Source organism: Camponotus floridanus, unplaced genomic scaffold (genome assembly GCF_003227725.1).
Source record: "Camponotus floridanus strain SB8 unplaced genomic scaffold, Cflo_v7.5 scaffold25, whole genome shotgun sequence".
Lineage (NCBI taxonomy): Eukaryota > Metazoa > Arthropoda > Insecta > Hymenoptera > Formicidae > Camponotus > Camponotus floridanus.
In genome coordinates this window covers 106,793-124,022 of record NW_020229381.1, presented here as the reverse complement: position 1 = coordinate 124,022, position 17,230 = coordinate 106,793, and the positions used below count along the sequence as shown (strand labels likewise).

The 17,230-nt window shown below is 36.7% G+C and overlaps 1 protein-coding gene across 5 annotated transcripts in view; it reads right to left on the bottom strand.

The window, feature by feature from the left end:
• Positions 1 to 17,230, bottom strand: part of LOC105249759 (heparan sulfate 2-O-sulfotransferase pipe) — a 46,989-nt gene that overhangs the window by 5,248 nt on the left and 24,511 nt on the right. For all 5 annotated transcript variants that reach the window (XM_011255461.3, XM_011255460.3, XM_011255462.3 and 2 more), the window contains one exon: positions 13,680 to 13,828. In XM_011255461.3, coding sequence (XP_011253763.2) covers positions 13,680 to 13,828 — 149 coding nt within the window. The remainder of the gene's footprint in view (positions 1 to 13,679; positions 13,829 to 17,230) is intronic.

Sequence of the window (17,230 nt, the reverse complement as noted above, 5' to 3'; positions counted from 1 at the left end):
GCGAAGAAAGGTAGATGAGAAAAATAGATTTAGGACCAAGAAAAATTTATGCTAATTAGTGTCACAAAAAATAATATTAACGCTCTTATTAATTTAGAGATTTGAAAAATTTAAGTTTCACTTTGGAGTCTTATTAATCTCTTCATTTGAATACGATTTTTCTTGGCATCGCATGTGAGTAAAACGAGACTTCGTCGTGGATAAATTAGCGCGATCGCGGTGATTAAGAGGTCGCCGTGGAACTCGGCCAAGATCAACGATCCGCCGAAGGGACCGGAATCGAGGTCCCCGTAGGCGAGTCGGTCATCTCTAGAAAGTTTGCCGCACTCTCCGCCGAGAGTACTTTGAGAGAGGAGAGCGTCTCACACGCGAGAGAGGAAAAAAAAAGCGCGCGCGCTGCGGGCGACCAGCGTCTCTATCCCTCTTTCTTCTTCTTCTTGTTCTCTTTCTTGTTCTCCTTGTTTTTGCTCCGGTGCAGCCAGCTGGAAATGAGATCTTGTTGCGAAGCCAGCAGGCAGATCGCGGTCTATACTTTGTCTCCGATCGATGCGACTAATCCGATTCTTCCGCCCGTTCGCGGATTAATTCGCGCGGTTTAACGCGCGCACAAAGCAACGCGACGTGATACATTTCGCTCGTAAGTAAGCCAGACTTAATCCGTCGAAAGTATCGAGTTTCGAAAGTTTTTTAAATCATCTGCTTTAACGACGTTATTTAGAATTGATCGCGCCCACGCGAGAAAGTTTCCGTTTCCGAGAGCATTATATCTCGAAGTGTCCCGATATGGTCGCGGATGGCCGGCAATTAACATTCCGTCTGAAATCTGGAAATCAAACTCGACGCTCACGCTCGTGAAGCTCGTGAGGAAAATGTAGCAGAGCCAGGCATTCTCAGAGTCGAGATCGTACGGGGAGATAAAAGCGCGCGCGCTCGCGAAAACAGCATCCCTCGCGATCGCCAGGAAAGATGCGAGGTCGCTTCGTGATCGGACTGACAATACCTAGGTCGGAAGGGGAGGGTTGGGGAGGGAAGGGTTTCCTCGGGTGACCTCACGCAACCGGCGGGCCGATTATCGACCGTATATCGCTTCGGTTCTCCTCTTTCTTTCGACGCTTCTTTTCCCCTTTTCGTAGAATCAAACAGCTCTTTTATCGCAACACTTTGCGAATCTCGTTGCGCGAAGCAGACACTCGATTGACGCGAGCACTGCAGCTGCAACTCGCGCACAATGCCGATGAGTTATGCACAAGATTGGCTCGCGATAGCTCCATGTAATAACGGTTTCCATCGGCATTGTGTTCCCTCCCATTCCCTCCTCTAGTTCTCGCTTGTAAAATCAAGTTCCGCATAATAGAAAGCCAAGTCGTGGGTGCATACATACATAACGTGGGTGTTATAATTAATTCCCGATCGGCTCGTTAAACGTGTTTTATGGAGTTGATAAAGTCGAAAGCCTCATGTCGAGTTACTTCCTCTCTTAAAGCTGGCATTTAATACAAAGAGTCCTTGATTAAGGGCATTTTCTTTAAAAATATACATTATTCTTATTATACTATATTATATTATTATGTTATATTTATTCTATTATTTATTATATTTATTATATTTATTATATTATTTATTATATTTATTATATTATTATATTATAATATTTATTATATTATTATATTATTATATTTTATATTCTTTTTTTAAAATAACAAATTTTTTCGTTATATCGAAGATATTGGTAAAGACAATCCACTCGTGTAAAACAGCGGGAGAGATATCGATTTTGCGAAACATTATCTTGTTATGGTCGCGCGTTTACGAACAACTACTCTCGATCGACTACTCTCGTTTTGACACACGTAAACAGGAAACGTTTGGCAAAAAGCGAAAAGTCAATCATCCTCTCGCTTTTATGGAAAAGCTCGATTGGCTATCGCGTCGTTTGTTCTATAACGTCCTGCCATTTTTCTATCCTTTCTCCCTCTTGGATCGATCGCGAATTGAAAATTGTTCGATGGAGAGTGCGATTATTACGGTCGATAATAAATTACGATCGATAATTTATTATCGGCCATTATCGTGCTTATGCACGTACGCAAGGATCGTACAATCGGTGAGCCTCGTGACCGATACAGATGCAAGTTTAATGACGGACGAACGGACGAGGCACCGCGCGCGTCCGGAACTGCACGTTCGCCGAAGGGGCTCGGCGTAGGCGTAGGGGCTTTATTCACGTCATTCACGTGGCTTAAGACGTAGCCGCGCTTACATTGATGACCGTAAAAAATCATCCCCGCGCGCATCTCCCGATCGTTGATCCTTGCCCGCTGGAACAAGAACAACTCTTCGACTCCTTACGTTCTCTATATCTGTAGCGCTCTATTACGCCGGGATGGGCGTTAGTATTATGTCCGAGATCTCGCGTACATGGACGGCTGCTACGAAATTTTCTTGGAGAGGAATTGAAGAAAGAGAGAATGAAAAACAATTGATAATTCTGTGATTTTTCCGACGGTTGTTTTCTTAAATTTATATTGATAATTTATATTGATTTAACAAGAATTCTTTCTTATTTTATTATTAATGTAAATAAAAAATGAGTTAATAAAAATCAAGCGCAATGATTAAAGCAATTCTTCTTTAATTGTCAAATATTTCCTTTTTTGAGACTATCTTTAGTAAAAACTGAAACAAAAGAAGATTGACATTATGATGAGGGAAAAACGAAAAAAATACAAATAGCATATAAAAACAAAAATATTTTATGTCTTGACTTTCAACGATTTTTTTGAAAACATTTAACAAAGAAGAATTGTCAAAACAACAATCAATTTACATTTTACTGCGTTCTCATTAACTTATTTTTTATTTAAATTTATTTATTTAGTATATTAGAGTCTTTCTCATTTATTGATTTCATTATTTTGTGAAATTAATATAAAATCATATTAGATAAAACATAAAAAGTACAAAGATCTATTGGTATTTATTACTTATAATTTATGGTTTTGATATCTATGATAAAAAATTTTAATGGCTTTTCACGGTCAACGATTGTCTTTATTGCTAGGAAGGAAAAAATGATATAAAAGATGTCGCGGTAATTTTTAATTTTCACTAAAACTTTCGACTGCTATACTTATTGTAATGCTTATTACAGTATTCTGCTTTTTATATTATAATATGATAAAAGACCAATATCGTGGAAAAACATAACCTTACTATCGAAGAATATGTGCTATTCTTTCCACATTCTAATTTTATATTTATGCTGTGGAACAACCCAATTTCCTCGCAATTTAACGCTGTACTGTTGCGTGCGAAAGAACAATCTCTTCACATTCCATGTACCATAAGCGGCCGCAATTAATCGTTATTAATTTTTAGAGGAACAACCTTCAATTATTGCGTGATCATATACAACATTTCTTCTTAATGCGAGTATGGCAACGCATTTGCAGTGTGTGTATGATGTATACATACATGTTACATCAATAAACAATATTTAGTCATACAATTGATGCATTTAGTAATATATTACAAATTTACATATATGTTTACATGAAACTTTTACACTTGTTATAAGCACTTTCGGAAAGTTTCTTCGAGGTGATTGAATAAATGCATTCGCGTTATTCTCCAGTGTAGTTGCTTGAGCAAACGTTTTGCCTCGTTAAATCTCCCAGAAAAAAGAAGAGGAAGCGCTCAGTGTTTATGATATAAATATTTATGATGGATGTGAAAAAAGGAAAAAGGAAGTAGACGGTGCGATCGTTCGCTGACAATAAAGAGAAGATCGCTTCGGCAGCATATTAATACAACACAATACGGATTACTTGTACATTTGTGCGTCGTTTTTTACGATGCGCTTCCTCTCCGCTTAAATAAAAGGAGGCTGTGCACCTTGATAAATCGTCAAAATTAAAAAAGATCGGTTAACGATGTTTCATCCTTGCGTATCAATTCGAATTATCTCTTTATATTTCGCGATATTTCTCCGAATCAATTTGACGAGACCGCATGAACTCGGGGAAACTTGTTCCCTTTACTTCCGCGGCCGAGATGCTGTGGTGCGCATAAAGAGAAAAAATACGGAAAGGATGTCAAGACGCGCCAGACCGGATCGGCAACCTTTTACTCCCATTTTGGTCAATTGCCTTTGGACCGGGACTCGAGAAAGCTATAGAGGTCGACGAGGAGAGAGAGAAAGAGATAGAATGAGAAAAGGGGAGGAGATGGGGATGACGCTTGCATCGCCTCTCGGGACGATCTTGCGAGCTAATTGTTCGTGACGCCTCGAGGGAGAAGCTCGCCGCGGTAACTTTCATCTTAGCCAAAAGTGGGGCTGAGGGCGATCAAATTTCCGCCTTTCTTTCACGAAGTTACGAGAATCGACATGTACACATACCTGCGAGGTAATTTAAAAATAAATTGGAAGAGAGAAAGAGAAAAAATGACGTGGAAAGTAACTCTCTGACGGGCTTGGCTGACGTGGGAATGTAGGTGCACGTATGCGCGTGAAAAGTCGCGCATTGCGATGCATACGGTTGATTGACCGTGGCAGCGATCGCGATTTTCTCAATCAACGATCCAGAAAATTAGGATCGCAGATTTTTATTATACAAATCGCGAAGATGATATCGCCATAGCTTATGTTCCTCTCTCCCTCTCTTGTCTTGAATTAATCTCCCACCTTTCGAGGAAGAATAGCGACGAAGATTTTCTCGCAAACTGGCACTCTCTGATAACGCTAATGGAAAATTAACGCGTGACACATTAAGAGACATTATTGTTGTGGAAAATTGATTGTAGTTGGAAGCGAAAGTCAATTACTAATGCGTGTCGGAGAGATAATCAAATTAATAGTACGCCGCTGCAGCTGTCGTAAACGGTAGACGTGAAAAAAGGTTTATAGGTAAACGGGAAACTTGATGAGAGTACTCGAGTAGTCAATGATCGCGTGAAATGGTTTGAACTCTGAACGTCCGTTCTCCACGAAGAAAGGCGTTTGCATATAAAGGAGTGCCTCACATGAGAAATTCGAAAGGGAGCTACCTGACTACTTTCGCGAAGCGCATGTTATAAGAATAGAGAATGTGGGTCGCCATCGAGCTTCTCGAAATTATTTCAAAGTCACTTCCGATGCGCTTGATATGTTCGAGTACAATTTATTTTGTTTAGAAAGATATATTGGGACAAACAAAATAATTTCAATATTTCTCTCGTTCTTTTTTCGAAGAGCATTTTCTATAAATAATTTATGACATAAATTGTATGTGGTAATTTTTTTTTTCAATACTTGACTATCAATTTTTAAATGTCGTATTCCTTTTTACGATTGTTGCTCCAAAAAATAAAATTCCTGATCATATAATCAAGATTTCACAAAAAATCTTTCTCGCGTGATTCTTCATCTCACTGATTCAATGAACGAAAGAGATAGTACGTTACTTTCTTCGAGTGTTTATGAACGACTTACAATCAATTTTAACAATGAAAATTCAACATCAATCTTTCGAGAAGTGATTAATTCGCGCGTAAAATCTGTGGGGAAAAAGTTCCGAAAGTGACAAGGGAAGAATTATCTCTCGGATATGACGTGGAATTACCCTGGCATAGTTATGTAACTTCGGGATGTCGACAATAACGAGGTATCCGCGATCGTGACATACCCGCCTTCGTCTGCGGTCGAAAAGAATAAGCGTTTACAAGATTCCGCGGTAATAGACCCGGCCACAAAAGATACAAAAGATATAAAGACTCGGATATAAAGTCCTAAGAGAAACTGGACTCGCGGACTCGAGATTCGCGAATTCTTTCAGTGTCAAGGAATTCGAGAAATTTGCAATCTCGCCAAGATACTCGTAATAAAAAGGACGCTTATCATCGTACAGTTAAGCAATAGCGTGCTTCATATCTATGGGAACGGTGTCAAGAGATTACTGTGTTTTCTCGTGTCGTAATTAATTTTCTTATGGAATTTCGTTACGCTTCGAATGAAATTTTAATCAAAAAGCTTTAAATCTTATATATTGCGGTAGATAATTAAATTAAATTAAATTAAATAGATAAAATTCATTAATTAATTTTTTTTATGAATAAGTAATTAAATTAAATTTATATAATAGTGGATCATTTCCTGTCGAAATATAATTGTGCACATTACGCATATATAATTACATGTTTGGATGTTTCAAGAGCTCACGCATTCTTTTAATTGAATTCTCATGGATTACGATATTATAAATAATTAAATTAAATTTAAATAATTCAATAATTACTTTAATTAATTTATCGCCAAGTAATTAAATTCAATCTGTTTAATAGTGAATCTTTCTTACTTATCGAGTAACATAATTGTGTACATCATAGCTATATATTTGAGTTGACGCATCCTTTTATTTAATTATCCATATATTTTTTTATAATGCGGATAAAACGGTGTAATAACGACTTTCACTTACAAGAGGCAATAAATTCAAAACGATATCATCGAGCAATAAACATTTTCGAGCGATCATAAAGTAGAGATTTCATTCAGCATTTTATTATAACGTAGTATCTTTTGCGACGCGTGAACGCGTGTATTCCCCGTAGAATGAGTTTCATTAACTAATTCCCATCATGCATCTCCAGGAAGTTGAATTCACTTCCCGCTCAAAGTTTATCGATCGGCGCTTGATAATCGATCGAAAGTGTTTCATAAGAGTTCTCCATGCGAAATACTGTCATCGCCCGATCTCGCAATCCCACCAGGGATAAATACCAGCTGGCTTCGCCAGCTGGAAGCGCGCATCACGATCGCAAACAATTTCATTATGCGAAACTGAGATCGCCAACTGACATGAGATCGTGTGCGTTAACGCCATTTCCATAATGTTGGCCGATCGTACGAACGCGATCGTTCGTTTGTATAATCGCCCGATTGTAGCATCCTTTTTACATGTTAATGATACAGTAGGATAGAAACGTGCGCTTTCTTTTCCCTTTTATGGTCATTATTATCATGCAACGTCATTAGGTAGAACTTGCAAACGGCAGCGGTTAAATTACGAGTAATCTCAAGTATTTTATATTATTTAACTTAACCGGTCTATTTCTATGATTATAGAATACAAGAGTGATTTTTAAATAACCGCCGTTTCTTTATTTATATTAAAATAGATTTTTGTCATTCAAGATCGACAAGAACTTGTCTCTCTTTTTCGCTCTTCATTTCACTCTTATTTCTTCATTTTCCTGTCTTATAATATTTTGATTAAACGACGAAAGGAAATTATCTCCTCTCAGGAAGGAAGAGTCACATGCTGCGTCCGTAAAACGCATATTAGATGCATGGGATGGTCTCGGTACGATTCGCTCGCGTATTATGTATGTACGTGCAAGATGATCCAGCTCGTTGATGCGTTTAAAAAAAAAAAAAATTACTCGAACTGGGTTAGACGGACATCACTGTTCGCATGTTTTCTCCGGATAATACTTGACCCATAACGTATCGTTATTGGCCCGTGCAAGATTATAAGAACGCCTCTCACGTCTCTCGCAAATTTATCGTCAGTTAAAAGAGATTACTAAGAATATATTGCCAGTATACACATGAGATTATATTTTTTGCATAAAGAAATGAGATATTTTAGAATTTAAATTTGTTTATTATAAAATTTAGGGGAAGGGTTTTAGTTTGCCTTGCCAAATAACTTATTCATAAAAATCCGAATAGAATTCTATATGATTTTATATATCGTGTAATCGACAGAAAATATTTGAAGTAATAAAACATCTACATTTATGAAATATATATTATTATATACACATATTAACAAATAAAATTATAGAGTTACCAATATCTTGGACTTTTTGCACGAATTATAGATTAATTATATATTGTCTCTAAAATAGATTTTAAAGATTAAAAATTTTTAGGTAATTTTTTATCAAATTTATGTTACGGATTTTTATGTGCAATATACTAAGGAAATAAACATTTTTTTTCGTTGTTACAGTCAATTGATATCGTGCTACATATTCGATTTAATTATAAGATTTATATGCAATACTTATACTCGAATACTTTAAACTCGTTTCTATCCGTTAAATTTTATCTGACCTACAGAAGTTTCGCTTCTTATTCTGCCTCTTATAGTTATAACAGTATTATTTTAACTCGTACTAACTTAGTAGAGCGCGTAAATGTGTGTTAACGATAACGCATCTAAAGGAAAAATAGAGAAAAACATTTATATAATGATATAGTAAAGTTATATATATATTAAGAAAATTATATATCTTGACATATATTATAATTTAAAATGAATATGGATTAATAAATGGGTTAGTAATTAATAAACATACGTAAAGTCGTCTCTTAAAAAGAGACCTTCGAGTTGAGAAGAGAGACGAGATTTATAAATCTTGCAATTAACCTACTTTTGCGAGAACGTTTGCAAGTCTGTTTCAACAATGCATGTGCTTCAATGAGTGTTATTATTATTGTCACCATGAGAGATGTATTCATTTGAAGAAATGAAGCTATTATAATTTCAGCATTCTCATGTCAAAGACAGTGGGCGATAATACATTAACCAATTGCAATTTTCAGTTGGACAGAACTGTATATTGTAAAGGGAACAATAAGAATCGCTTCCTATTATGTCTTAAACTGGCCGACCGATTGTGACCGGAACAATGGCACATTGCATGACAACAGTTAGAAAGAAAGCGCACAACGAACAAAAGGTGAGCATCGTTCTCGAATTTGCGTTTAATTTCCTGTAACGTTAACGACACGGAACTTCCTTCTCTTGCGGAGGAAGATGTGATCTCGATCCTGTCTCATTAATCAAACCGACAACGTTTCAGAAGAATCAAGAACTTTAATATAAGGTTTTTTTTTAATAGAAAATTGACCCTAATTTACACTTTTGTCACCGGAAATTTTACCGAGTTTAAGCGTTTAACGATTTTTTCCTCGCAAAATTAGATTTTATTAGATGTAGATTATAAGTATCGCAGAAATTACTATGTTTTCTCGGAATTACTATGCAGATTATTTTGCTCAACAATTTCACATTAATTACCGATGATCGATTGATGTTTGATTGACTGTTCAGCCAGTTGACGGACACATAAAGGAATGACACACGACTACGCTTGTCATTTGAGTGATTTTATCGCGTGGACATTACGATTAACCTTAATCGATTTTGAGATAGTGCTTTTGTGTATCAATTGAACCTTCGCTTTCACTGTAACAAAAGCCTTTGCAAATTAGCCGCTTTCAATAGACACACGATACACTTCTTACCGTGTATACCTGCATAAAAAGTAAAGAATATCTTTATTTTACTTTCACTTACATGCATTGTCATTTTACGTTTGGCTGGCTGCTAGTTAAAATAAATACGACCAACGAGGTCGAATGTAAACTGACGTTGATCTTTGTTCTCGAAGAGCTTGCGAATTTTCTCGCGCACGCATTTATTCCGCGTCGAATTGCATCAATCTCAGGAATGCGGAAGTAGATCTGCTCTCAAAATCTTATTTCCGAATGGATCAGAGAGGAAGTCGCACAGCTATCAGTCATCTTTAAAAGTATTAACCCGAATAAAGAATATAATTAAGTGCTTCGTTAAAAATAACACGATGCTAAAAATAACACGACGATGAATTATGTGACTCATTATAAGTCGATATATTAGCGACCACTATTACTCACGATATCGCGAAAGTTCTTGATGATAGCTTAATGATAAGAGAGAACTTGGATTATTTATGACATGTAGCTTCCTTAAAATTAGCTTCTTATTTCGAACTTTTTAAATGATATGCTTCTTTTCGCGTAGTTGTTTGATTAATAGAGTTCGATAACCTGCAATTGCGGAAATATACGGGGAGAAAAACGTGCAAGATTAACACTTCTTATTCACGAATGTGAATGGATTTTTACCGGTTCTCATGATCGAGCATTCGCGATCGTTTTCACGACCGAGGCGAATCATTCTACGAGCGAGACGGCTCCTCCATAGATCATTCTCGATCTCGATCTTTTGCGAAGAGACCGGACACCGCGCATTCCTCGCAGACGTATTACGAGCTGTTGCCGAGCGATAACATCGGAAGACGGGGTGCAATACGAAGGTGCGAATGCATCCCCGAAGAGGTGGAAGGCATCTCGTTAATCCACTCGTCTCTGCTGAATAGATTTCTCGCCGAACCTCTCTCTACCTCCTGCTTTAATCATACACCGGAGTTGCACACCTGCATATCAATAACATCCAGATCCTGCCCTAGGTCTCTTTGTCGTTTAATTACGTTCCGCGTATTCTTATTGAACCAAGGGTAGGAAATCTTTCTCTCCTTATGATAATTGTGGTTACTAGCGGGCCATTTCTCTCACTGTCTCCATTTGCCGCGATTTTTTCTCATATGAAATCGCAGGCTTTATGCGTTTCAAGCTCAATCATCGTCATTTCATCCCCTCCCGCGCGTCGAGAGCGAATTTCTTCGATAAGAACGCCTTCGGTATATGAGCGATTGAACTTTCATTTCCATTCACATCGCTATTTATTTCGCCGCGAGCGATTAATCCATTTCTCCTTTTAATGCGCGCACTTCTTCTAGCATCTGATTTATTCTCGCTCACGCGCGCCGGCGTTTTTCCTTTCACCTCCCTTTGATGCGGCCACTCTCGGCTGCCCCTCGGTCGATTCCGCCTCCGGGAAGCATCCTTTATTTTTCGTATGTATTCCCAGTCGCCTTTTCCTTCTGGTGAACGGCTTTTAGATGTATAGTTTAGATGTATAGCACGAATTTCTCGGACGTTTCCCGATGGTCAATATACGTAGCGCCGACTTACACGATAATTAAAATTGTGCGTATGTTTATCCATTACAAGACAAGAGAAAATGATTTCGATACGCTCTTATTTGAATATAAGAAAGTATAAATATAAGAAAGTATTTTAAGAATTTTACTTGTTAGACACTTGACCGGAAAATAGATAAATTATACATATGTACGGTTCGTTAATTTTTTGAAAATGAGTTACATACCCCAAATACACAAAAAATATTTTCTTTTTCTAACACAAATATATTTGTACTCTAAAATATACTTTAGATAATCTATATAATTTGCGACAAAATTAATTTATAATTTATATAATTATATCGTATATAAATACAAAAAAATTAGAAGAAATAAAATTTAGACATATATATGTATAAAATGCATATTAGGATGTATAAAATGCATATATATTAGAATACATACAAGCAAATGTGTATAGAATATCAGCATACAATATCAGCAAATGTGGCATAGAATTCTACTTGGAATACATATTCCGCAAATTATAGATTGTCTAAAGCGGACTTTATACACGAAACAATAGACTGTAAATTAACGTTGTAAATTAATGTTGGGTTTTTTCCGCGATTTTATCTTTCTCGCGAATGTGACCAATGCAATCTTTTCATCAAAGTCTCTTCATCGCGGAAATAACTATGTATGTAATACATTGCCTCCAATCGCTAATACGCGAGATCCCGTTCGAACTCACTGACTTTCGCTTTACAAAAACGAGAGACCAACTGTTTACTCTTTCTCAATTGTCGTGAGCGAAAATTTCTAGTAGAAAGTAATGCGGCTGGCCATTATAATAATTATAAGCCACATTCATGATACAATACATTGTTAATCATTGTATTCCGAGCAGAGATGAATTTCTGTGAAGGTTGCTTTATGCCACGTATAACGTTTTTTAATTCACGAGTAGATATGCCATTGAAAGTAAAGATTGTTTCGCACGACTTTGCGGGAATATAACATATTTAGTGATCTTTTTATCCGATATTGAAAATTCTTTTCATGATACTTGTGTGAACTTTTGTTGGTAAGATTTAATCATATTCTCTTAAACTTCGGAACACTTTTTATGAACCTCTATTTCGTTGATTTTTATTTCTTTTATTTCGTGAAAAAGTAAAAAAAAATATAATCATATTTAGTGATTGTTTTGCATGATATCAAAAACTTTTTTTATAACATTCATTTCTATCGATAAAATTAATCGTATCCTTTCAAAAACTTCGGAAAACTTTTTAAACATCTATTTCGCTGATTTTTATTTTTTTTATTTTGTGGAAATTAAAAAAAATATAATCATATTTAGTGAGTTTTTTGCATGATGTTAAAAACTATTTTTACAACATTCGTGAAATTTTTGTTGATAAAATTAATCGTATCCTTTCAAACTTTGGAAAATTTTTTAAACATCTATTTTATTGATTTTTATTTTTTCTATTTTGTGATTAAAAATTACAAAAAAAGGTATAATTGCATGTGATTCTTGTCGTAGAGCAATGTGTGTACATGTGCACAAGGTCGTCAGAATTCGCAAGAAGCTGAATATCGGGGATAATAATACGCGACGAATAATAAGCCTCGTACTTTCGATCTCTCTAATCAACATGATTCGCGTTCGCTTCGGTATGGCTTTAAATAATAATAAAACGACACCGCGGACATGTAATTGCGTGAGCCGTAACGTAATAAATACACTCGGCGCGGCAAAGACGCGGATTTACCACGTGTGAAGCGAACGACGGGACGTGCTGCAGGAATAATTAACTCGCAATTGCGAGTAAACGAAGCTCTCGCTACCGTTACGAATCCCGCGAAATGGATGTGGAATGGTAACTAGTAGGGCGATAGAGATCTCTCTTTCTTTCTCTCATTTAACGCGAGTGCGTGTACAAACGCGAAGAGATATGTAGAGATAATTAGTAAGGGCATTTCCTTCAACGTATTTGATGCCGCGACATCCATAAGAGTAATTTAAGAAAACGTCTCTTTCTTTAATCAGCCCTTTTAGAGCCAATTTTTATTTTTTCTCTTTTTTTGGAGAATAATAATACATAAACTTTTAGTGAAATAGCTAAAGAAGCGAAAATTAAAAATAAATTTTTAACGGATATATTATTTCGAAACTCGAATTTTTAAAATGTAAAAAACAGGGAATACTTTAGCAACGAGGAGCAGATCGCAAAAATGTGCGCAAGCATTTGTGGAACTCCTCTCGAATCCTTTATCCGCGTTCACTCTCTCACACCTTGACCTTCCTCAACCGGGAAGTTAACAGCACCCTCGGGGAGTACGTACAAGCAGATAAAAGCACACATGTATAAACGTGTCTATTATGGTGCTTCTCAAGAGAGACATGATTGTAATTCCGATGTGGTTCATTTTCAGATGACGAGAAACCAGAGTGCGGTTTATGTAATTAAACAGATAATCAGTGCCTCCTAATTAACAATTCTAACGGTTATCTCGGATTCGTCCTCGCTTTAAAAAGGAAGTAAATCTCTTTCAATGCTATTTTCCTGTATGTTAATTATTCGCTTATTTATACTTATGTTATTTATTTGTATTGTTTATTATCTGAACGAGATGAGATTAAAAAATTATAGTACAGTTTTGAAATATGGAACACATCGTAAAATTTAATCTTTATATTGTTTTGTTAATATGTTAATAATCTTTTAAATTTTTATCTCTTTATCCCTTTAATTTTTCTTTCTATATATTTCCATTTTTTATTATCTTAACAAAAAAAAAGAGAGCAAGACATGAAGGCTTTCCAGCATCGTGTGTTCTAATTTTATCGCATATATATTTTAGTACGTTACCAGATGAAAGCTGATTCGCCGAAAGCACATCGTCTTCTCCCGGTTGAAGACGCACTTCCATCTTCTTCAGACGCGAGTGTAAATCTCTTGTGTGCAGAAAAAGAAATAGCGTACTGGAAATCGCCACCAAAGCGATCAACTCGATCGTCCTGTAACAAAAAAAATATATACGTTAGCTTAATAGTTTTATGTCATTATAATTAATTATATTAATATGTCATTATAATTAATTATATTAATATGTCATTATAATTAATTATATTAATGTCATTATAATTAATTATATTAATATTCCAATTTAGTTTTCTTCGTTTCTCCAAGTCACAGATAGCGATATATTATTCATACAACGAATACGACTTATGCAAACAGTGGGAAGAATCTAAGTCGTGACGCAAATGTCGCGACAGAGCGATTGCAAAAAGCCCTTTCGCAAGTTAAATAACCCGAGTCGATCCTTATCTAGGTTGATAGCTAGGGAATCAGGACACGGCGGTGCCATCCATCTCGTAATTGGTCGCCCCGTCTGGGAGTTGACAGTTTCTCTGTGTGACCTGGTTCTCGAAGAAGCATCGACCGTGAAGCTTGACGATCGCTTCAATTTCGCGGGCCGATGCAACAGGTGCTTCGGTCGCACGACACGCGCATATTCGCGACGATGGCGATTCGAAATCGAGAAATTCTAATCGACGACAACCTTTCTTGGCTGGCATCTTTTCAGCTCGAGGGTTACAATCCTTTAAAAAACCGGAGAATCTGTTACATCCTGTGTGATGCAAGAAACGTTACCTGCTAATTGATAGTAAATGTACAAAGTTGAAAATTACCAGGCCTTGCTCACTTGGTACATTGTATTGCCTCGAGCCCTTCAATTTCACGTGCTCGCTAATACACGCGGGCAACGGTATCGTATAAATCTCCGTGTGATAGCAGCGGTCGTTATTCGTACGGTATATCATAAATAATGCAATAAACGTTGTATTAACGCGGCGCACGTGAAACCATTGTAATCGATTCCTTCCGCGAGCAGCAGGATCAGGAGGAGCTTCGAGATGGCTCGCGCGATGACTATGCATAGCAAATCGCGAGGCGCCTCTATCATCGAGTTCATCGGTAATTCTCGATCTCGCAGGGAGGGTGCCTGGACGATGGAGGGAGAGGGACGGGGAGGAAGGAACAATTGATTCTCCTCGCGTGGCGAGTTCGTCGGCGATTAACCCGCGAGCAATCATTCCTTGTCATTAGGGGATCGCGGTACCTGTGCGGAGTGAAATCCGCGCTCTAATTGTCTCGACGTTGCTTTCCATCATAATCGGCGACCGCCGCCGCAAGATAATAATGTCTGAAATACAACGAGTGCAATAATAATTCGCCTGATCTCTTCGCACGACCGCGTTAAGAGATCCGCGCAATCGTCCCAGATGCATCTTCGGCCTCGGCCGATTTCGCGATTCGCAATCGCGTCACGTGGCAATTTATGCGGCAACCCTCGAATCAGATGTATCTAATTGCGAGAGAAATAATTAACGAAATAATTTACGATTTCCACAATGTCGCGCACAAGTGTGCTAATATCACTCTGAAAGTTGCGTGCTTGTGAATAATTCATGAATTCATTAAAAATTGTTTCCTTTAGACGCGTGCGCAGAAGAGATAATAATTATGAAGAGAGGAAGAGAAACGGATCTTCACGTTTTAATATTACTTTTTAATATGTTTTACATTGCGCGAAATGAGTTGATAGAATCGCATATACTGATTCTTTAAGATCATCTGCACTTGGCGTTCTATTCCTGCGTTTCTCACCGTGATTACTCAATTCCATGAATAACCGCAACTTAGAAAATGATTGTTTGCATTGTCATTGAACGATCGCTTTTGTCATTAACGCGTGGGAATCTAATATGCGGAAAAAATGAATATTTCTACGAAATGTAATTTCTAGGAAAAGTCACACTGTGATAATTAAATCGTAATTTATAGAAAGAGGTTATAAATAAATCTTTTTTCCTTGTGAGAGACAAGAGAGATCGTTCCTGTATAAATTTTTATTATATGTATAATTACTTATCTATTTATACGCTTATTTCGTGTTTTTATGTCATATCCTATATTTCCTCGATTTCTGAAATGATTTTATGTATGATTTAAATACACTATACTTCGTGTTTTACTTCGCTCACATCTTTGCACCAGTCTCTTTTATGTTTTGCAAACCCCTTATTAAAATTAAAAGTCGAATATGCGGTTTGCAGGTATTAAAGAAGGTTGCCGACCTCTGATTTAAACTCTTAACGGAAAGCTAGTAGTATCCCTAGAATGATGTATGAATGCAATCTTCCAAATGATACACGTACAGTTGCAGTCATATATTTACGCACACTTTATATCTAAATTTCCTCCTCCCCTTTCCCCTCTGTCTCTACATACATTATATATTTATTGAATAATCAAATGAAATTTTAATTGAAGAAATCAAGAATTATAAATTCAATCTCGTTAATAAATATCATAATTTCTCGGACATTAATCGCGTGCTGAGAATATTTTCTGGGATCCAAAAGTGCAATGCGAAAATTTTCATTGCTTGCATTAAAAATTCTGATGAGATTATAAGATATTTTTACATAGTATAAAGTGAAAGTTAAAATATATATTTTTAATTTTATAACAAAACTCACAACACATACATATATGTTATACGTATGAAATCGTCAGTATTCTTAATTAAATGCTTCGATCAAACATAATAATAACATATCGCAAATAAATTTATTTTTTAAAAACAATTATCTCTATAGATTATTAAAAAAAAATATGCAGGCGCATAATTTTTTTCATATCAAAAGTCAATAAATAAGTCATAATATCTATTTTGCTCTAGACATTGTGTTTATAAATAAGTAATAAGTAATAAAAATTTTAAGTTAAAATATGGAAGAATTTAAAAAGTAACTTTTATATCGCACTACATAAGACACTTTGATGCTTCTTATCCGGGGGGAAAAACAGTATATTAAATTGCTATTAAAGCCTCACTTACGTAATTTAAGTAAATGTCTATAATTTCTTTAAATTATTCGTAAAAAGAAGTTGTCTCCCGTCTATAAATTGCATTCCTTCACCGTAATCAGCGATGTTTACGATCTCCGAGGATACGCAAGGACGTTCCCCGGCATTTCGTCGCGGCTCTTCCGGGCTTATCGGCGAAATGTAAGCAGATCTGGTCGAGGGAAAAGCGAGAAACGAACGGTATCGTTCTGCCGGACGCAGTGTCAACGACACGCGGAGAGAAGGGAACCGTAAGGCTCTTAGGAACGCGTTTATATATACCGTAACGGGGTATATAAAGGGGCATCGTACATGCACCTCAGGTACATAATGGTGTATCTAGAAATCCGATTGTCCCGCGCGCGCACGGCTTATGGTGTATTCGAGTCGCGAAATCGAGAATCGGGCGAGGAATGCGCGAACGATTGGAATTTCCGTCTCGTCGATTGCGCGGGCACGCGTCGCTCGTTAAAGAGGTCTGCGGGTCAGATCGTCTCTGA